Source organism: Cinclus cinclus, chromosome 6 (assembly GCF_963662255.1).
Source record: "Cinclus cinclus chromosome 6, bCinCin1.1, whole genome shotgun sequence".
Taxonomy (NCBI): Eukaryota; Metazoa; Chordata; class Aves; order Passeriformes; family Cinclidae; genus Cinclus; species Cinclus cinclus.
The window spans coordinates 47,588,392-47,611,211 of record NC_085051.1 but is presented as its reverse complement, the minus strand read 5'-3'; the positions used below and the strand labels follow the sequence as shown (position 1 = coordinate 47,611,211).

General features: G+C 40.9%; 1 protein-coding gene across 1 annotated transcript in view; it reads left to right on the top strand.

Moving 5' to 3' along the window:
- Nucleotides 1–22,099, top strand: part of PRIMA1 (proline rich membrane anchor 1) — a 44,069-nt gene extending 21,970 nt beyond the window's left edge. Inside the window, exons 3-4 of the mRNA XM_062495531.1 lie at nucleotides 4,696–4,825; nucleotides 22,000–22,099. Of these exons, the coding sequence (XP_062351515.1) occupies nucleotides 4,696–4,825; nucleotides 22,000–22,099 (230 nt within the window). The remainder of the gene's footprint in view (nucleotides 1–4,695; nucleotides 4,826–21,999) is intronic.
- The last annotated feature ends 721 nt before the right edge of the window (nucleotides 22,100–22,820 follow it).

The following is a 22,820-nucleotide window of genomic DNA, read 5'->3' as shown; positions in this document are numbered from 1 at the left end:
AATAAATTATGGGAGCACTAGATTTTGAAATTATGAGCTTTATAAACGACAGGCATGACCACTAAAGATAACCGGATGGTGTATCCAAGGATCCCAAGTCCTCTTTCTAGATTCTGTCCCAGGCAGTACATGTATCACCTTTACAACACACACACAACTATTTAACTATTTATTAATCTTAACCCAGAAGATCAAAACAGCTTCATTACAGTTTTTTGTTGGAAGCTCAGAGCAATTTTGAGAATGACTGCTGAGATACGATTTTAAAAAATCAGAGAACTTGGGAATTTCATGGAAACTTTCTTTCCAGTAATAGAATCTCTATTTTTGTGCCTAGACATTGAGGGAAACCCTCAATAGCTGAGCTAATCTTTTCTGGTATGCACATTTCTGGCCGGAGCCAGCTGTGTATAGATACCTTCTAACATTAGAGTCAGAGCTATGTCTTTATGCTGAGTCTTCAAAACAAACTTAGTCAAAGAAGCAGGTGTAAGATTTTTGTGATGCTGAACAGTTTGTTCTGAAAGCACTTTTTAGTTAATTTATTTTGAATAAGTTGGATCCATTTACCCACTGGAAGCCCAAAATGGGTTTATTTCCTCATTGCATTTATTTAGGCCTGGTGCCATTTGGAATAGGAGAGGGTGATGGCCCTCTGAAAGTAAACCTAACCAACATTTGTACTTCATAAATTTTAAGGCCAAGAGATAAAAGGCATTGTACTCATGTGGACTTTCCAGAGCCAGCACGTTTTCTTGACTTATTCAATTCTTATTCTGAGTCCAATCTCTTTAGATGAATTTAGATCTCTTGAAGTAAAAATAAAAGGTCTACCTCAAACTAAGTTTTTCATTTAAATGCTCAACCAGAAATGATAGGCTATGGTAATGTCTAATTATCCTTAATGATTATAATTACCCTATTTCTAATCTAAATATGTTTGTCTCCATTTGTAGTTGAGTACATTCCCGAGTCATTTACAAACTGTATCAGTATTCAGCACCCTATTCTGGGGGGAGAAGAGGGAGGTCACTGTTAAAAACCACGTTATTCCAGCAGTGACTTTCTGTTTATAGATAGATTTTGAGGCATACTGGTTCTCTGGCTTTTAACTCAATTTATGTGTGCCACACTTACTCTGTGTAGCTTTATAGTTTCATAACCCCCGAATCACATGGAATTAAGTTGGATGTCATATCACTGTGTAAAGTTATCACACTAGCACTAGTACATCTATATATCAGCTAGTAATCTCCTCAGAAAATACCTAGTTTGACAAGATGTCTTCCTAAATCTATGCTGCTTAGCATCAATTATTTATTTTAATATTTTATTAATCAAATGAGATCTTCATTATTTTTGCAGAATTTCTGTCACGATGTCAGGCTGTGATAACTTAGCTCAACCTGCTTATCATCTTTAAAATATCTTCACTTTCCCACCACTTTCCACTGAGCAGTGTGTTCAATGTGCAGAACGACACTTCAAGGTTTAGCCGAAGAGGCAAGTTTTCCTGGAGTTGCTTTGTACTGTGAAAACAATTTTCTCCATTCATCTGATTTTGAGAGCAGTGAAGAACAGCCAGGAATGAGTCAAACCAAGAAGCAGTCATGCTCTGAGCAGCTGAAGCTGCTCACACGAGAAGGTGATGGGTGCTGAGGTGGCACCTCCTGTGGCCAGGCTGGCCAGCCCTCAGCTCTCAGTAGCCCAGTGGGGATGAAAAAGGGAATTCAGGCACCCAGGGGTGTCCTCCACTCCCCAGATACACCTCTGCAAGGGACAGCAGTATGTGGCTTGTTGTTTCTTTACTCAAGGGAAAGGGCACAATTTGATTCTGAAATTACAGCTTTTGAGGTTCTATAATGTGTTTGAAAGAGGTGGTACAAACAAGGAGAATTGCTTTCCTGAGATTCATCAGAGGTGAAGACAATGAAACAACTGGACACTGACATTGTTATCGGTAGCGTGGGACATCTTGTGCTCAGTGTGTTTTGTAGTGATTTCAGTATCCCCTTGGAGGACTGTTTGGGACCCATGTCTTTGCTCTTTCAGGGAGTGCCTGTGAAATGCACTGCTGGTCCATGCACAGTGGCACAGGTACCCTCACCCAGGTGTGGTGTGATAAGCTGGGATCTGGAGTCAAGCAGAGGATGGAGAGCCTCCCCAGCCCCAGCATGCCCCAGGAGAAGTTGTGAGCCCCAGTCCAAGGGAACTGGGACATTGATACCTTCCTAGCATCAGGAGCTCAGTGTGGGACTCTCTAGGACACTCCTCTCTGAAGATGTGGCTCTTCCCAGACCTTGCTGGCTCTCTGGGAAGTTCCCCTCTCAGCTGACATTTCTAGCTGAACACAGAGGAGTCATCCATGCAGGCTAGGCTCAGCCTTCCCATCATCAGCAGGGGATTAAATGCAGTTCTGCTGTTCCTCAGAGGATAATTGTGAGGAGAAATGCATTAAGGACATAGAAATGCCAGGGCATGAGAGCTATGTGAACAAATATTGAGAAAGGCAGAAAAGCACATGTAACTATGAGCTTATTAAAATAGGAGTGGACATTTCAAAGGAAAACAAGATTATCACTGCATTAATAAGGAGTAGAAATAGAAAATAATTTTAAATCTGTATGAAACCACAAGCCACTAAGGAACAGGCTTTGGTGATTTATTGTGTTTCTTTTTGAATGCCCAGTCTGGGCCAGTGGGGAAAGGAACTGAGCTAGGTGGATTAAGAGTCACTTCCACATTAGCAATTCTTATTTTCTTGTCATTAATGTCTGCATCTAGGAGTAATGTTCACTATTCAATCCCACATATATCTGTTTATTCTCCATGTAAAAATACTGTGATAAACCATCAAGGTTTACAGATAGGTGACAAGCCTGGCTTTATACCCTGTCTCTGCCATTTGTCAGTCTCATTTGCTGTGCTGAGGAGCAGCCCAGTCTCACCACCATTTTGCTTTATGACTAGTTTGGTTGATCCTGCCTCTGAAGAACAACGAGGGCTAGAGGATAGCCCCATCTTCTGTGATCTCATCAAATTTTACATGGCACCTGCTGACCAATGCTTTTCCTTTTACTTCACTGCTCCCTTTTGTGTTTTTCAGGACAGCACCAGGAGGGTAGAGTTGACTTTGACACTGCCTGCTCCTTCATGCAAATATTTTGTCTTTGAAATGCATTCTCTTCTGGAATTTAAAACATTGAAAACTTTCAGATAATATTAAAATAATTAGCTTTATCTAAACACAATAAATAGTTCCATCACCCACTGAAAATGGACTTCTGCAACTGGACGTAGAAATAAAGAGAAATTCAGTTGCTGGGGCAGTCTAGGAGTTAACATAGTCAAAGAGGAAGCTGGGAATCACTAGTTGTCAAGCTATTTGGTTTACTATTCTAATTGTTTCTTATAGTTCTTTACCTAGTCTTTTCCTAAGGTGATGTTGCAGATTCCTTGGGGTGAATGTTGCCAACTCCTCTATACATCTTGCAATTTGAAAAAAGAAATTTTCTCAGTAATTGTGTAATTCATTATTTAATCTGTTAAGTGTTAATCTAAGGATATGTGTATACCTTTTCTTAATCAAACACAGGAGACAGAGGAAATGTCAGATCATAATAGATGATACTGGACTGATGACATATTTTAATTTGTGCAGCTATTTGTGATGCGTATAACTGTATAAATTAAACAGTGAGACTCATAAAAGAGCCTTTTGCTGTATTTCATTCTCTCACCTACTTAGCTGAGAACGCAGATAAAGACAATACCATCAACTGATTCATTATTAAATGTCACTTAAGGTGACCAAAATTCTCATGGAATTTATGTGGTTGCACAGGCTGTGTTAAGGCTCTCACTTCCCTCTGCAATACACTAGTACTGCTTATGGCATTAGCTGTTACTCACCAGCCTTCAGGAAATGTGTCCCCTCAAAGCATGGGAGAAGGAACATAGCCCTGAAGGAAAATATTTTAAGTAAATAACACCAGATACAAAATATTTATTGTTTTGAGTGGTGCTTAAATAGACAATTCTATCCCTAAATGCAATAAGAAAAATGAAATAATAATAGTTTATATTTCCCAAGTTAACTTTTTTCATGTTTACATATCTTGACTATTTGCCTTAGAATTCAAAGGTAGTATAATGAAAATTAAGCTTGTCAACTATAATACTCTGAAAGCAATTAGTAAATCTAATAGAACTCAAATTCTTTTAAAATAAATCTCCCTTCCTCACTCCAAGGTTACAGTAATATTGGCTACAATACAGATTGGTAGGCACTGCTTCAGCTCTCAGTAAATGTCCCCTAATGGGGTTTGAAAACATGCTCTAATCAGCATAATATCCCTCTCTAAAATTAAACCTGCTGGAGATGGTGTATGCAGAGGAAGATGTTTCCCACAGGTAGCAGGGCTGAGCCTTTCTCCTTCGTGCTGAGTACCAGGTTGAAGATAGGAATGACACAGAGAACTTGGTCATCTGGGGAATGTGACAAGAAATGTTTAGTACCAATAAGAGAAATTGACTGCTTGGGGAAAAGAAAGAAATTAGTCCTAAACATAAAATAACATCTTTGTGTGTATCTGTGATCCTGGTGTAGTGCTGCTGCGTGAATGACTGAAGCATATCTGATAATACCCTGTTGATTTGGGAAAATTAATGTGTTTTTCCACTCTCTTTTTACAGCCCCCAAGTCTACCTTTTGTCCCACTGAAGAGACCTGGTGGCCAGGCCTGGTTATTATCATCGCAGTATGCTGTGCCACACTAGTGTTCCTCTTTGTAGTTGTCATCATTTGCTACAAAGCCATAAAAAGGTAAGACTCCAGATGCTTTTATTGTGCTTAGGGCAATGTAGCCCTGCAGAGACTGACCCAAGACTTGCCTCATGATATCTTGTTTAGTTTAAAGGCATCCAAAAGGCTAAATCCATCCTGTAGCCAATATGTGTTTCCACTGCAAAATCACTTCATGTACCGTATACTGCATGTGTAAAGGGTGTAGTTCAAAGCAGTCATGGGCATGAGGAGAACTAGAAACAGGATAGAGCTACTTTGTTCAGGTTAATAAGAACTTGCCCAAAGTCAAATTGCTGCAGGTTGCTAGTGAATGTGGAGAGCTTTGGCTTGGCCATCTGTAGAGGTAGAAACTCTTTACTACTTGTATTTGAACACTACTCTGGCAATGTTCAAAATTTACGTGTGGGTTGTGAGATTCTTGGCCCAAGTCCATTACTAATTTTAGCATTTCAAATTAAAGCAAACTCTTATAACTCAAAGACTATGGTAGTATGTGTAGTTTTTCATTTGGAGACCGTACTGCTAATTTATTCTTACTTCAAAGTTATAACTTACAGATGAAATTTTAAATCTTTCTCTTTTGATGTAAAAGCCTTTGTGAAGCCTATGTACAACAGTGTGTAGTAGCCCTTTCAGCTCACTGTCTTTGCAATAGCTGCACTTGCTTAGGCCTCAAATAGTTAGGAATTACTGACTTCAGTTACACAGAAAAATATGAGTGAAAACAATTTCTTTACTTAAATAAAATTACATATTTCTGTTGAAAAAGGTCAAAACTTTAGCATTTCCATTTTTAGGTTCCAAATGCAAGTTCAAAGCATTGATTTAGAAGAGAAAGTAATTTGTGGGAATTGTAGGCCAGGTGGATGAAGGTTCATTTCTCCTCCTTTGTTTTTAGTATGGCTCTGAGAGCACCCTACAGTTGAGTGTTCATGGTGTCACTGTTTTATACTGTGAAGGTTTTGGCTGGAAGCTATTAGTATATCCAGGTGACCCAACATGCAGCAGAGAATGCAGGATTCCCATGCATAGCTCTCATGAGACACTGCAGTGACATCTGAATCTCAGCTTGGAATAAATGACAGTGCTTTCAGCTTCCTGATTTCTGAGTGATAATATTCTGGAGTGAGGGAAAAAGGAAAATAAATGAAAATGCATTTAATGAAAAATGTTATGTGCATGCAACGTGAAAAAAGGGAGAATTCCAGCAAGAAGAGAAAGTCTCTATTTTAGCTCTTACTAAATTTACGTGTTTTTGCTATTGTAATTTAGCTAAAATGAATGTTTATTATTTTGGGGGAGCTGGAAAGCTTTCACTCTAGCAACTGCACTTTGAAAAATTATCTTTGGAGGATTGAGATTGGCATCCAATTGAATTGGTAGCACAGTGCAAAGCCTCACACTTCTAGTTGCTGTTCTACCATTGCCGTTCATTTGTATTTGTCTGCCTACTGCCAAATTGTGAATGATTTGTGTGAAGGCTGAAAAATATTTGTATGAGAACAGTAACTCTCCAGGGCAACTTGTGCCTCACAAGGAATTGCTTTTCAAATCTGCTGTGATGCTGGTAGATGGGAGGAACAGAAATTAAATTTAAAGAGAAAAATTTAGAGCTGCCTTGCAAAGCTTTGGGGAATTTGCATACAATCTCATGCTTTGTTTCAGTACAAAATAATACTGATACTTAATGAAGACACCCATTATTTGTCAACAGCATGAATATCAACCTACAAGTCAGCTGCTTGAACAGGCATTAGGCTCAGAGATGAGTGAAAATTCCTCTTAGATCTTCTTATTTTTGACATTCACACTGCTGACAAATACTAAGCTGAAAACTGCTCAGATGTGGAATGGACAGCTATGAAAGAAAATCGTATTAATTATAATTTTACAGGGTAACTGGAGCATTTCTTTTCATCAATGAGTCCTTCCTAAAACAGTTCTGCTAAAAGAATGCCCTGAAGGGCTTGGCAGCATTCCCCAGTAGTTCAGGTTTCATGATCCACTGTAAAAGATATCTATCAATAAATGCTGGGAAAGAAGATCAGACACTTCACAAGAAAACCATCTCTGGCTTCAACACACTATTATCACATATTGTTGAGCTGAATTGGCTTTAGCTAATGTGAGAAATCCTTCACTCTGTTTTTTGCTGGAAGTTAGAAGTGACTAGAGAAAGAGTAAGGGGATTAATCTGGGTGATGCTGAAGCCAAGAGTTCCTCCAGTGTGTTCCCAGCTTCGGGCTCCATAACCATGCTCTGCCCTTTCCTTTCTCATGCCCTCATCCCACCAGCTCTCCTCTGCACTCCTCCTCCTGGGCACTCCTTCCTGGACATCTCCTGGAACTGGGACTTCTGTCACTGCAGCACCTCTGACAAATCTCTCTCCTACCTCCACTAAAGAGGTGCTAAAGAATGAAGAAAGAGCAATCTTCTGGTTGTAGGGTGTAACAAGGGTTAAATGCTTTAGTAGGAAAGTGCAGGCAGGGATTTATTTGCATTGAGTCTGGATCTGTTATATCAATCTCTCACTTTCATAAGAATCAAATTTGGAGTAAAAAGAAAAAGAAAAATCCTATTGTGCTTAAGTTGAAATCTCATTTACTGGTTTCAAAGGGCCAGACCCAGTCAAACTCTCTCATGTCTGCTTTTCTGTAGCAGGAAGAGAGGTAGTGACCTCGAGGTATCATAACTCAACTGTGTTTTTATACAATTTATAAATATATATATAAACTGTGTCTTCTGAGGTAGTTTGTTTTCCCTTGTAAAACCTAAAACTTCAGTGTATCACCAATTTTAGTCACTAAGGCGATTTGTAATAAAATACAACCTAGTGGATTGGTGCTTCTTTGTATATAATAACTACCAGTACCAAGCAAGTATGCTACTGCCCCCATCCCTGCATCTCCCCTGGAAATACTCAGGTTCTTCCAATATGAAATGGTTATAAGAAATGCTGAAATCCATTCCAGTGAATGTGTTTGACCTCTGGTCCGTGAGGGAACTTGGACCAACTTGGACCATCAACTTTGATACTCAGATGGGTTGAACTTTTGGGAAATTACATATGGAGTGATACTTCAAAGGTGCTTCAAGCAACTTCTAAATTTCCTCTGTGTGTTGCTGGTGACTGCAGCAGTGGATACGACATGACTGGCACATCAGGTACAGATGTGTGCTGCTGCATAGATCAAGCACCAGAGGAGATCACATGTAATATTTGTGTTGTGCTGCAGCATGGTTATGTGATGAAAGCAGCCTCAGCTTGGAGAAATAGCGATTTTCTATGGTCTTGGTGTTAGAGGGGTATTTCCACTTAAAAAAAAAAAAAAGTAGATTTTTTTGTAACAGTCTTTTCCATAGCATGTCAGAAAAAAAATTAGTGATAGTCAGCACCACCTGTAACAATTGTAGATTTCTAGGACAGGCTTAATCACTGGCTGGGGCTCAGCCTCAGTGTAAGCAGTGGGACTTTTCCATACATTATATGAATAAAAAAGTGATCTCACAACCAGTGATTTCTGTAACACCTAGAAAGAGCAGATGAATAACAGCTTCAAAATCTAGAATACTTCCAAGTAATTCTCTACCATGTCTGTCTGTAAAAACCTGGCATTCTCACTCTTTCCCCAAAAGACTGTAATCAAGAAGTAAAAACAGGAGGTCCAAAGACAATTCATAAACTAACACAGGGTGGAGAAAACCAGATAATTTCAGTATTATGTGATTTTTGGGTTTGGGCAAGTGCACGATGAACACCAGCAGCTCTAACAAACCTTCATCTGGTGTAAATCCATACAAAAAAATGATACAAAAAAATACAAATACAGATACAAAAAAAAAATCGGTGGAATTCAATTCATTTTAATCAGCTCTGGAGGTGACTGTCTCTTAAGCTTTTCTTAACATCTGCAAGTACCTGAATAATAGTAAGACACTAAGACTAGAGGGAAGTGGGAAGTAAACATGGGAAGTAAACACAGTAAAGAGGATTAACAAGAGTTGTTTGGTAAATAAGCAGCTGAGATGGGGGAGAGCGGGACATGCAGTGTGTAATCCTATTTCAGCAGCTCACTGGTGTGTCAGTGTCTGTGAGGAGAGTAAGATATTTACATAAAAGGGGAAAATAAATCCCTGGCTCCCTGTATAAAATTAAGATAACAGAGCCATCTTTCAAACCTCAAAGGGGAAAGCAAAGCTGAGCATCCTGCTCTTTATGAGAAGCTATTCAGCCTGGCAGGGAGTGTTTCAAATTATTTTCAAACATGTGAAAAATATATGCTCAGTATCTCTGGAGCATCCCTACAGTCTGAGGTGGCCCATGAGCAGGTCACTGTGCCTGGTTGATGTGGCTCCTTGGTTCTGCTGGATTACAAGTAGGATGGATCTGTCTGTTCTCAGATGTACCACAGGGTTTTCTGACAAAGAGCCCTCCTGCTAAATCAGCAGGGAAAATGGGCTTTCCAAGGAAGGTTTTGCATAATATACCTTTTATTCACTGTTCTAACTTTGCAAAGCCACTGTTTTATATGTGTCTCATAGCCTGAGAGAAGGGTACCATAAATGCCTACATAGTCACTTCCTTAAATAGGTTCTGAGTTCACCTTCAAATAATAATTAAATGGAAGAAAATATTGTACTGAAATAAAATGACAGGTCATATTTAAACTGTCTTAAAATTCATTGTTCAGGTATTTTTAGGGTGCTTAGCATTTGTGTATGATTTATGGCCCCTGTATACTACAAAGTCTAGTTTCAGAAGTGGGAACAAGGTTCTGAAATTTGGCTTTCTTTAACAAGATACTTTCAAGGGGAAGACACTTACACTTTCTTAAGGAGGCCAAGAACTGGCAGTGGGGGCTGTGGTGAAGGTGTGCCATGGTGCAGGGATTTATGTCCCACTAAAAAGGCCATAGCCCTGCACTTTTTCCCCAGCCGATTTTGTACCACTCACTTCCCCAAAGAGCAAGAACTCTAGTCCTTTGCATGGTCATCTCCTATGAGCCATTGAAGCTAAGAATGATCTAGTCCAAAATCAGTATTAATTACAACAAAATAGTGCTGTTTAGCCTGAGCAAAGAAGACAGAATCCTAAATGTACTTAATTGCTTTGAAGAGCAATTCTCTGCATGACTGATGACAGACGGTCAAGGTGAATTGAAATTGTTAATCTCTCCTATTCTCCCTGACACATTAGAGGAGTTTGTACTGAAATGGTGCCTTAATTCTGAGCAGGTGAAGGGAAAGACAGTTGTTACTCAGAAGATGGAGTGAGATAGTTGGTGGAAAAGATATGTTTAGAAATCCTGTTTGAGTGGGAGACACCCAAAGGGAACAAGAGGGACTGTGGGGACAGATCTCTGTGCCTTTGATGCAATTCATTGATGTCAGACCAGTTCAGCTCTGCAAAAGAGCTCAATCCCTAAGAAGTGCCATTCAAAAGGGAATAGAGTCTTCATAGAAAGACCCTGGGAATGTTACTGAGGACAGCTGAGAAAAAGTCAGACTTAAATACTTTGGAAAAGTAGGGAAAAGATCTTTGCATTGTGGCCTGATTCCACTGTCTGAATGTTAATGTTTATCAACAAGAGGATTAGTATCTACCACTGAACACCACTATCCAGGTCTTCTGTCACCTCTAACCAAAGCCCAACATCCCCATGTGTTGCTTACCCTCTATGCCTGATCATCTCCCAGTGGTGAATTGACTCCCATCCTTGGCATGAGGCTGCAGATGATCTACTAAAGACAATTTAAATACCCTGAGCAACTAATCTTTCTGAAAGAGATCCCATTTTTTAATCAGCAAGAAATGAGTTTGTAGAATTACAGGATGATTGAGGTTGGCAGGGACAGCTTGAAAGCATCTAATCCAAACTTCTGCCCTAAGAGAGTCAGCTAGAGCAGCTTGTTTATGTCTGTGTCCTGCTGGGGTTTGAATATCTCTGTGGGTGGAGAGTTTTTGTTGGTTTTCTTGTGTTCTTTCAAATTTATCACTGTTTACTAAACTAAATGTAGCCCAGCTTGATGAAAGCTGAGCGCTAATACCAGGAAAATCAGTTGTTCTAGGAAACAGTATTGAAGCCTGGATGTTGGTTGTGCATCAATTTTGAGTGTAGTGTTTTTGAGACAAGCTGTTGAAGATCTTTACAGCTTGACCCAAGCCCAGTGAAGATACCAGAGCTCTGCTGTATTTTTTCTGTTGATTCAGTGACATCTGGGGATTTTGGACAGGGAACTAGTGGTGTGTGCTGCCTGATGTTTTTTGGGTACACAAAGATGAATAATGATTGGTGTCATTTTTGAAGTAGAATAGTAAAAGTATTGCAACTACTTGTTAGGCTCAGTTCAAGGGCTGATGAGTGAAGTGGATAAAACAGCTTTTTACTTGGAGAGATGGCTCAGCCAAGCCACATGGGCACTGCTGTGCAGAACAGTTTGTTTTGCTGTTGTCTGTGCAGAGTGTGTTGGTCAGAAAAGCAGAAGGATCTGCTCTCCAGTGCTGTCAGTCTGAGAATTTTATAAGTACTACATGTTTTTGTAAGTGTTGTAGGGCAGGATTTCTCTGTCTCTTTTAAGTTATGGAAGCTCAAAAATTCTGCTAGGGAGAAAGTTTGTGGTCATAAATGGGTAAAATGTCCCACTGTTCCTCATAGTCAAGAACACTGAAAGCCTCCAAGAGGCTTTAGTCTTCAGTATAAAATAAGTGATCCAGTTGTTTCACAGAACACTCTCTTATGAATCATTTTGCACTTGTTCACTCCTAATTTGTGATATATTGACAAAGGTGCCAACAGAAATCTGTGGAGAATTATGGTCTGTCCTGTGACAAATTAATTTTTCAAACTTGCCGTTTTTTCTGTTTTCTACTGCAGATGAGGGTGCCACATCAAATGGGCAGAAGTCTACCCATACAGGCAGGAATTGTTGGGTGTTACTGCCTCAGTGCAACTCTGATAGCCATGGATGGATTTTACACACTTGTGACAGAACATAATGCTCATACATTTATTCTCTCTAATTATATTTGTTGCAGCATTTCTGATTTACCCCAACACAAACAGAAGATACAAGCTAATACTAGAGCTTTGAAACACATAGGAGAGGTGGTCAGTGCACCATAATGTTTTTATTACATTTTTTCCAAAAGACAAAAAAATAAAATTTCCTTAGGCACTCATTTAATTTTTTAGCCAGTCATACTTTCCACAAGCTGATGTGAGCACACTTGTGGCTGACCCTGTGGGTGAAAAGCCAGAGCTGTGGCTGAGGCATACCCAGCACAGGGTACAGAGACATTTGAAAAAACATTCTGTCTTGATTATCTGGAGTGTCTGAGTTTAGGTTTGAGCTTAGGACCTGCAAGAATCCTGTAGCAGCAGCAGCCTGCAGTGTCTGGGTCAATATTTTTATGACTCAGAGAAACTTGTGCCCATGGTAGCAGAGTGGGGGTGTAGATCCATACTCCAGCTCCTTATTACCCAGAAATTCCTTCTGCACAAAAAGAATCCCATGGAAACCTCCTTGATGGCCTTATTGCCCTCTTTTGTTTTCTGCAAAGGATTGGCAGTACATTTTGAGTAAAGGCGGTAAAGCCTGATTTCTCCAGTGGCTGAACAGCTGCAGCTCCTGGTGAGTTGAGATGGTTTTGAGGGTCCTAGCTGAAGGAAGATCACATCTCACACCCCCTCATCTTGTTCTGCTCTTTGCAGCTACGTTGTCCAGATGGAAAAGGCACAGGCAGGGTTCTCCCCTCTGCATGTCTGTGACACTCATGGGGTGTACATCAGTCACAGCCACACCTGAGCCCCTTGGACCTGTGCTCGAGGGGCTGCATGGTCTGATTTCTGCTACCTCTGTCCTTTCTTCTCTGCAACCCCTGTACTTAGAGCTCAATATTTACCGTGCTGCAGGGTTGCTAAGCAGCACACAGCTCCCTGCTCAGAGAGCCCTGCCGTGAAGGCGACACACGCAGTAGGTCAGCGTGGGCAGAGCTGGGCATGGGAGAAGATTGTGTCTGCTGGGCTGGTCCCTCTCCACAACACCCTTGCCTTGCTCTCACTCCAGAGTCCCCTCCATCAGCAGGCACATGGCCACCCCCTCTGGTGTGGCTGGTCTGGAGACCCATGCTACTGGTTTGTCCGTCTTGGAGACCTGTTGGCTAATTAGCCATGTCAGCCAACATTGGTGGGGATGAGCATCACAACATCCATTTCCCAAGCTAATGCCAGGTGGTGGAGTGAAGCACTAACAGAGGGTTATGATGTGTGTAAACAGGTGTGTGTAAAGAGTCTGATCCCAGCTGTGTGTGAGGTAGGAGTGGGAAAATAGGGTCATTCCTCATTCCACCCTTTGAAAGAGACCATTAAAAGAGGACCCACATGGAGAAATTGTGCTGCCTTTGATGTCTGCTTCTTGACCCAGTGGCATGAAACCTTATGAAAAATGTTAATACTTGCAAGGAGCTAGAACTGTAGTTTCTTCCCTTCACTTGCTCTGAGCCCCGAGAAGCTAGTGTGGAGACTGGCTAAACTCAAATTCTGCCTCAGAAATTGTCTCCAGTTACAGTTGTCTAAATTGTAATTGTCTGCACAAAACCAAATCTTTGCATAGACGTCAAGGTGAGCAGGACTTGCTGGTTTCTCTGCCCCTTCATGGTCTTGCCCCATTGCACACCTGGAGCATGGGAAGGCTGGGACCACCCTGTGCAGTCCGTGGACATTGTGTTTGCATTTATCCTGCAAAGAGCAGGGTCTGGCTGTGCAGACTCTTCATTGTGAGTGAAGAAAGCCAGAAGCAGCTGCATAAAAATCAGTGGTCTCAGTCTGGTTGAAGGCAGAGACAGATTGCCTCAAATGCAAAGTGATCTAGATAGCTGCAAAGGTCAGTTAATTTTATGAGTTTTAATTTTCTTCTCAGCTCCTTGCATTTATTTGTGTTGCAGACACTCTTCTTTCAAAGACATTTCTGTAACAGAAAATCTGCAGAGAATTTTTGTTCATCTGCACAGAAATCAATCATACTATTTAAATAATATTGTGAAATTACATTTAAATGATTCTGTGAAATAGCAGTAGCTTCGTTCTTCTGTATGGATCAAGTCCATCATTCAAGTTGTTGCCTAATTTCGACAGTGATTAAATGGCAAGGTAGTTATCTGCATTCAGCAAAATATCTGGACACAAAGTACCATAATTTGGGGGATCGAAAAGTCCATTGCCTAAAATGCCAGTATCTACAGTCACTTGACTGATGAGGGGAGTATTGTCCTTGATAGAGAGCAAGAAAGAGCAGCCCCTGCTCATCTCCTGTCTCTGTTCATTATTTCAAATCCCCATTTTTCTAGTACTGATGTCCACCCTGACGCAGAGCATAGGCATTAACAGCCATTCATTTTGAAAAGATAGTAGGGAATTCTTGTTCCATTTTCCTCCTCCACTTTCCCTTCCAATTTGGACATCATTTTATAAGGACACCTTCTAATGTTTCTCCAGTTTTCCTAGTTAATGTTTGTTAAGCACTTTGAAGATAGCAAGCATTAAATAGTTGCTCAATCTGTCTAGAAGGTCTAGTGAATTTTAAAAAACTAAAAGAGATATCTAGGTTTGGGCTTCCACTGATGTTTTCTGTATTACAGAGTGGCAGATAAGTTTGTTGCCCTCATGCCAGCATCTGTGAGAACATGCATGTCCCAGATTTGTGGGGGCAGATCATGCCTAATGTAGTAGAGTTACAAATAATCTCATTTTTCTGGGTGGAACATACATATTTCCAATCCCAGGCAGCTTCTGTGATGCTTAACAGATCATGGTGCACCATGCACGGAGCTCCATGACTCTGCCTTAGCTGCCTGCACTGCTCTGTAACAGGACAGGCCTCTGAGGAGCAGGAGTGTGCCCAGCTCATCCCCAAAGGGCACTGCCAGTGCATAGTCCACTGCCAGGCATGGCCATGGTGTGACCATCCTCCAGACATGTTTTGGCTTTGTTCAAAGTGCCTTCATTTCACGCATTGAATATAATTTTTAAATTTATTTTTACTTTGATTTTTATTTTTATCTTGTTTAGTAGCTTTTTGCCAGTCTGAAAAGCTGGCATTATGAGTTCTTTTTTTTTTTTTTACATTAGTCCCATTCATTTTTCTCCTTTTATAATCAAAACATATTGACATTGTATTCTACACTGACAACACCCAACAGATAATGTCAGCAGTAATATCCCTCCAGTCAATAAAACCTTTTAAAGATCATTAGGGGGAATGCAAAGAGTGGGTTATTATGTGAGGGGTCACTGAGAGTACTTTTATCAATTATGTCAGTTAATAGTCCAGTATCATAATAATAAAGCTGCTTCTCTTCCTTAAGATTGGTTTTCTGTTGGAGCATAATTCTGAAGTTAGCTTAATTGAAGTCTTAGTAGGAAATGGGATTGCATCCATCACCTTTGTCTCCCAGGGACAGATCTTCTTCCTGTGTAACATCAGAACAAATCCTCCTCAAGTCCAACGAAGTCTGTGGAATTACTCTGACTTTGCACTGCTGAAAATAAATGGAGACTAAATTCCACTTCTTAAATTTCACATGTGGCTCAGCAATCCACTGCAATTACTTGCAATCTGAACAGTCCAAGTCCTCCCTTTAGACATACCCAGAGTGACTTCAGCAGGCTGAGAGAGGTGCACTTCTGCAGAAGGAAATCTGCCCCCCACGCTTCACAGCCCAGTTCACCAGCTCAGGGAACCTCTTTAGTGCTGATGAATGGCTGCCAAGCAGAATGGATTCTTTTCTTCCATAAGAGAAACACTCAGCAAAGGCTCAATCCATGCACAGAGAGAGGAATTTGAGTGTGAGCCATCCCAAAACAGAAATTGCCCACATGCCAGCAGGGCTTGCTTAAATATACTCCAAAAACTGGTCAGCTAAAATTGGCTGTGAGGCAGAGCTGAGTTAGCTGTAAATCACAGGCTTCAAAACGCTCACGTGAGCAGTCAGAAAAGAAGAAGCTCTCCTTAGCAGTTGGTATCTTGGAATTATGGCAAGCTATTCTGCAACATGATTTCCAGAGCTGTGAAAGAGACTTTCTCCTTTTGCAAAATCATCTTGACACTATGCAGAGCACTTGCACAGATCTCTCCCTGTCCACACAGGACAGACAGAAAAGGTCTGAAGATGTTAAAGATTGTATGATTACTTGCTCTTGTAAATATTTTTTGTCATCTGACCACTGGTTCAGTTTGGCTAAGACTGAAGTACCCAAAGGTCTCTAGGGAAAGAATGGCCTTTTCTGATTCACAAAAGACTTTTTATTTGTTTTCATAAGGAGCAAAGAGACAATGCAGCTTGAGGAAGGAGAACTCCGTGAAATGTCTAAAATTGAAAATAACCCAATATACACAGTCTTTTCAAATGCTGCAGGTAATATTATTCAAGACACCTATAACACTTTCTAGTTTGGAAGAGTAAGTAAAAAAAATATATATTGTGATAAAAAGTAATAAACACTGAGACAAGACAGTCTGTAGGTCTTTTAGATATTGAACTATCTAACTTACCTGAGTGGAGATGGATATATGAGGGATACATGTAAAAGCCTTGGGACACAAACATTGAGCGGTAGTGATTGTGTTGATAAAAGTTGTCCAGATGGAGCTGCTTTTTATTATAAGTGTAAAACATTTGCTTTGTATGTGGGAGGTAGTAGAGCCAGTAACCTCTTCCTACGAGTAATGAATAGTGTACTGCCTGTTTTCTGGACAGATAGATGGTCCACATATGGCCATTCGCTAATTTAATAGAGACAAACTAAGGTTCCAGAGAATTTTCATCATTTGGGTTTCTTCTTTGACTTCTGCCTTTACATTGTCAAATAAAATATATCCAGACTGATTTTTGTTCTTGCCTCTATGAGACAGTGAAAGGTAGAAGTCAGAATGAGACTCCTTCCATGATACTGAAGATTTTCACTGGAGAAGTGTCCCCCAACATGAGCCCTGTACGTCTGAGCTATAGCACCAGGCTGGCCAGCAAGGCTGGCTGTGTGTGGCCACACACTAATTTAATGGCTGTGTCCCTGAAAACAACTGTTGCCAGTGCACTGAGCTCCTCTAGCAGGAGTCCTGTTCACAAACTGCTCTTAGAAAGCAACTTCTCTTGCTCTCATGGAAAGTCATTCACCTCTTATGACTGATGGCCAGCATGAATCAAGCAGTTGTTTGATGAACATCCCCAGTACTGAGATGTAAACAGCCTCCATTAATGTTCTTTATGTTCCTATTCAGATTATGCAGAGTGATGGTCTAGTAACTGAATAACATGACAAAATTTATTCTTCCATTCCTATCTGCTAAATAAGGATGTATTTGAAGTGTGACTGTAGCCCACAAATCATCTTGTCTGGGCTTCCAGCAGTGAAGTCTAGCCTAGGGCTCTCAGCAGCACTGCCACAGGTATTGCTAGCATCCTAGCCCTGGAGATGAAGCTGAGATATCTATACAGATATATCTATCCTGATTCTTAGACAACTTTTTGTAACCCAGAAGGATGCCTCTGCAGCTTGATCTCTATTTATTGGTATATAGGTAACTTGGATATTTCTGTGGGTATTTCTGGTATTTCTATGTCCCCTGAGGACAGACCAATCCTGTGATGCAAATGGGTGTGTTGTATGAGACTCAATTTTATTGAAAATCATTATCTTTTATGTGTAGATAGCTAATGAAATATTGTTATGGAGAAGAGCTCTGAGATCACTGCACATAAAAGTGAAACAGCTCTTTGGTTTGCCTTCTCCTTCAGCCATTTTGCCCCAGGGATCAGCAGGGACACACTCCGCCCAGCACAGAAGTGGGGCTGCCAAATGGAGCTGCCTACACAACTTTGCTCAGGGGTGAAACAGCAATGAGGAGAGAGACAAGCTCTTTACATGCTACTGAAGAGCACCTTCCTGAGAGGAACTGAAAACAAAAAGGGAATTTTGGCATGGGCACCCTGTGCATTGGCACAGATACAATCATGCAAAGTACTGAGATGCCTCATAGCTTTCCCCTTTGGTAAAATCTCTGTCACTTGATACTGATACCCATACAGTGCAATCTTTCATGTATATATGTATGTATATAGAAAGAGAATTTTGCAGTTGGCTTTTACAATTTACAATTTTATACCACTGCTCAGCAAAGAGTGAAATTTCACTTTGAACTTCTGAGCACTGGTCATCCCCTCCAACAACGCATACCAAAAAAAGTGTTCCATCTTCTAACTATACCTGAAAAGAAGAATGACCCTCTATTCCTGTATGGCAAGAAATAGGATATATATTTCCCCAGAGAATAATCCAGGGCAGCACACCCCCAGGTGGAGACAGGTGTCTCCTGGCAGTGCTGAGTTGGGTACGGGAACCCCAGAAGGAGATGAATTTGAGATCCTGTCATGTCTCTGCTGCCAGCTCAAGGTCACCCCTTCCTAGCTTGATTGGATTTCCTTGGAACCCAGCCTTCCCAGATGCTGGACTTGATCCATGGTCACTCATCAGAGACATTGCTGTGGTGGTAGTTAGGAGAAACAGGTTTGCAACACTCAGGTTGTCTTATGAAATCAGGTTTTATTCTAAACTCTAATCCCTTTCAAGCATGAAGCACCTGGAGGTGTATGAGATGTGGATTGCACTGGGAGTTTTAAACTCTCTTGCAGCTTTCTGTTTTGGACAAAACTTCTGTTCCCATGTCAAAATGATCTTACTCTTCTCAAAGCCTTATTAAGCCTATAATGAGGCATGATAAAGTCATGGATAAATGAATAGTCTGCTCTGGTTTTACTTGCTTTTGTCAGAGTAGTCACAGACAGATTTTCTGAAGTGTGTACAAATGGGATACAAGGTGAAGCCCTCTCCTAGTTCTCTGTCACATAATTGCCTTACAAACAGTAGGTCTACACCAAATTTACACAGTAGCCAAAGCTGCCAAGGAGGGTTTTGTCAAAAATACCAACTACCTTTTGTGACTAGACATGATAAAGGGCCAGCAACTATGCTTCTTTTAAATAGTTTTCTAAACGTAGAACATAAAAATTGTGTTTAAATGTGCATCAGTACACTGACTTTTACCCAGGACTCTGCAGAGGATTGATTCAAACCAATATAACGAGCCAATATGAAATTCTTTGATAAGTAAGATATATAATGTGATCAGAACCTCATCTGAAATTTTAGCTGGACGTATGAAATACACTCTTAAATGGCTCTTTGATGCTTTCTTGATTTTAGGACTCGCGCAAGTTAATGCATGCATGGTGGAGAGGTCATTATGGACTCTGAGGCATCATTTCGGGCATGTGCTAAGCTGTACAGAGTTACATGGCCAGAGTTTCATTCACAGATGTTTAGCATGAAGACCCAATTTGTTTGCTATACAATATGTAGCAAATTATACTGTAAAAAAATGCAAACCACTTATTAGTGAAAAGCGTGTTTCGCCTGCCACCAAGTGAGTATGTTACAGATATGGATAGTTCCCTACTCATTTCCTCACTAATTTGAAACCTCCCTTTAACCAATGAAGAGCAACCCTATAATGGAAATGCATAAATTTGTGTCCATAGCTTACCATCTGAAAGGGGGCTTGGAGTATTACGCTTTGGGCAATCATGCACAGTTTGGCTTTTTAGGCAGAAAATAGGGGGTTCCCCTTGGTGTGCAAGAAGAAAGTTTGCATGCTTGGACCTCAACAGTCAAGAAAAATTGGAGTAAAAAGAGTTAGTGGCACAAAGCTAGTGGCACACAGCGAGCCAATGCCCTAATGCAAGAGGGTACTTGAAAAATCACAACAAGCCAAAATGACCTTGTATATTTAAATACACGGGCCAATTTAATCACAGTGACAAGTGTATAGCAATGTCCCAAAACAGTGATTCAAATGGTGTAACTGGGGCAAGTGTGACTCCAAATCCCTGCCTGTTGTGCGTTTGAAATCAAATTGAGAGGAGTTAAACAGAGCAGTCTCCAAGCCTGAACTTTTGCATCTGACAATAGTCTTTTCATTGAGACTCAAGAAAATAACTGCTCTGTTTTGCTAGCACTAAGCCAGAGCAACTGATAAGGCAGAAGCAGAACCTTGATAAAATCTCCATTCCCCTATTTGCAGGCTCTTAAAAAAATACTCTTCCATTGCATGCAAGTGCCAGTGGTGTGATATCTCTGGCAACCTGTCTAACAGGGTCTGCAGAAAGATCTCACCATCAGAGGAGAGCCTCCAATCCTCCCAGGTCTGTGCTGGGACACCAGCCTGGGGAGGGCAAAGTGCAAATTTCAGGACAACTGAATCAGTGCATCTTAAAGTCACTACTAGAAAATGTATAAATATAAATAAAAATGAGAGGAAGACATTTTTTGACGTAAAGAAAGAAGAGGAAAAGACAGGAAAAGAAAATGGAGAGGTGCAGAAACATAGGAGATCAAAGAAAGAAGGGGTAAATAGAAGAAAAACAGTGAGTTAAAGTGGCCAAAATGTCTTCATTTTTTTAACTATTGATAGGTTTGGAACTGGGAGAAAAGAAAAACAAGATAATTTTTGAAAGCAGCCGAGATGTTTAGACAGCCACAGCATTTTTCCTGCCCCCCACCCCAGAAAAGCACTGCCATCAGATTCTCCATTCTTCCTGTCAGGGATGTGGTGAGGTGGATGTGTGCTTTCAATGTCACAGAAGAAAGACCCTCGTGTCAGGTGCAGACAGGCACTGCATGTTGAGCACTGAAAAACAGTTCATCAAACCCCTTAGCCTCCTTAACTCTTAGTCTCCCGTTTCCATTCTCTAATAGCTGGAATCATGACTAATATTAACAAGCTTTAACTCTTACCAGGTAGAGAGGCACAAGTTATCACAATCAGAAGTATTTTCTTTGAGATTACAAGCAAACAAATTGACTTACCTGTAATCACTCTCCATAAATCTTTCATTAATAGTTTGCTGAAATTAAATATCATTAACCATTTTTTATCCATTGCTGTTGGTTTTGTTAAAAATTGACAAGAACAATAGCACAGACTGAGGGTTATAATACTTGTATCTGGTCCTCTTTTTGCCCTCAGCAACACATTAAACTCAAGACACTTGTCTGAAATATCTGTGTGAACAATACAAAGCTCTTTTCCTCCTACTATGTTTAAAACCTCAAGCTAAGCCACTTTTGAGAAGGGAAATTGTGGGGGGAAGTTAGAAGATGAAACACAGTCTGTTATGGGACTCAAGCTCAGATTTCCCTTTTCAGAGTAACTATAAAACCCTAAATAAATTATTTTGCTCTGTGATGTACAGATTCTTGATAGTTTTCTGCACTTGTTGAAAATTTCCTGAGTTGTCTTACAATTAACACATGATCCTGTGTTACCAGATAGTATGAGTGGCCACTAAACAAAGCAAGAAGGGGATGGTGCTGGAAGTCTGGTAGGTCACAGCAGGCACCATATTTCAGTCACTAACTCAGACACCTAGAACACAGACGCCTGTATCTCAGAGCAGGGAAATGCAAATGCCTTGGGCACAAAGCATCTGACATATTTTGGGTATCCACTTTCAGCTGTTCTGAACCATGTTTTATAAGTACATGTTTTTCTCCACTAGCTGTGGAGATTGTCTGGGGTAGTCACCACAGGTGTACCTATCTGCACTGGTCAGATGAGTCCACTCCTAGTGACTGAACACAGTGGTGTCCTGATGACTGCTGAGGGAGTTGGGTCCTTGGTGGACATGACTGGTCATCATCCCAGTTTGAATAAGACACTTTGAGGAGAAAGGTCATGGCTGCCCCAAGGCAGATCCCGCCCCAGTACCCAGCCCAGCATCCCAGCCTGTGTTCCAGAGGTGAAGGTGCTGGTGGAGGACATTCCTTCCAGCAGCCTTCATCTCATGCAACACGTACACCTGTAAACACTACCACGCTAGCCTGGGGACACCAACAGCATATCATGACACTTTAGGATCAGACCTGTCACCTTCCAGGTAGATTATAATGCTTGACAAAATTAGCTGCTGCTTTGGCATGTGTTCAAAAAGGGAAAAATAGACAGGAGAAGTTTAGTATTATTATGTACCTTACACGTCCTTGCTTTTGATGATCTGTATTGACAAAGAAGATGTTGATGTCTGTTCTTTCTTCTCTCCCTGCTTTGCCTGTACATCACCGAATCTGGGATCACCCAAGGAAACCAATGAGGAAAGAAGAGAACGGAACCAGTCGGTCCGAATATGCAATGACCTCCTCCCAAAACAACAAAACAGTTGATAACAATGCAGCTGTATAATCCCCAAATCCCCATCAAGGCGCAGGAGGTGGTAAACTTTCAAAGCACACACACGGAGTACGCAAGGTGGGTGAAATGAAGCAACGAAGGGAGCTGTGTGGCCAAGGACTTAATTTCAGTGACCTAGAAGAGAAAAACAGGCTGCTCTCCAGGCTTGCTACTACTCCAAGGAAGGATAAACTCACCCACCTGGGCTGCCCAGGGAAAAGGCCTCACAAAGGCATAAGCATTGCATGCTGCGTCCCGTGAAAGCGATATTGCGATGCCTTCTGCTTCTTCTCCCTCTCTTCCCCTACTTTTAAGTTTGAATTGAGTGTCCACAAAAAGCTTCTGAAGTAGGATCTTTTGAGGAGAGGGTGATCTGCCAGAGTGGCAGTAGTTTATCACAGATGGGTCAGAGGGAGGTCTCTCCCTCTAAATGGGAGGACACTTCCCTCTAAATGGAGAGAGGTGTCACCTGTGTGCTTCTCCAGCCTGTGCGGATTCATACGCTGATGCGTCATTCTTTTCATTCTTACTATTTTTTTATTAAAAGGGGAACAAAGGTTTCTGTTAAGCAATCAAGCAAAATTGCCCTGAACTTGTGACTTATCCCAGGAAATTTATCTGTGGTCTTGTGACTATGCATTTTTCATGGCTGAAGGATTTTCAGGCAGAAGAAATCAAAATGTAAGATTTTAGCAATTAGCATTGCTATTGAAAGAGATGTTATTAAGATGTG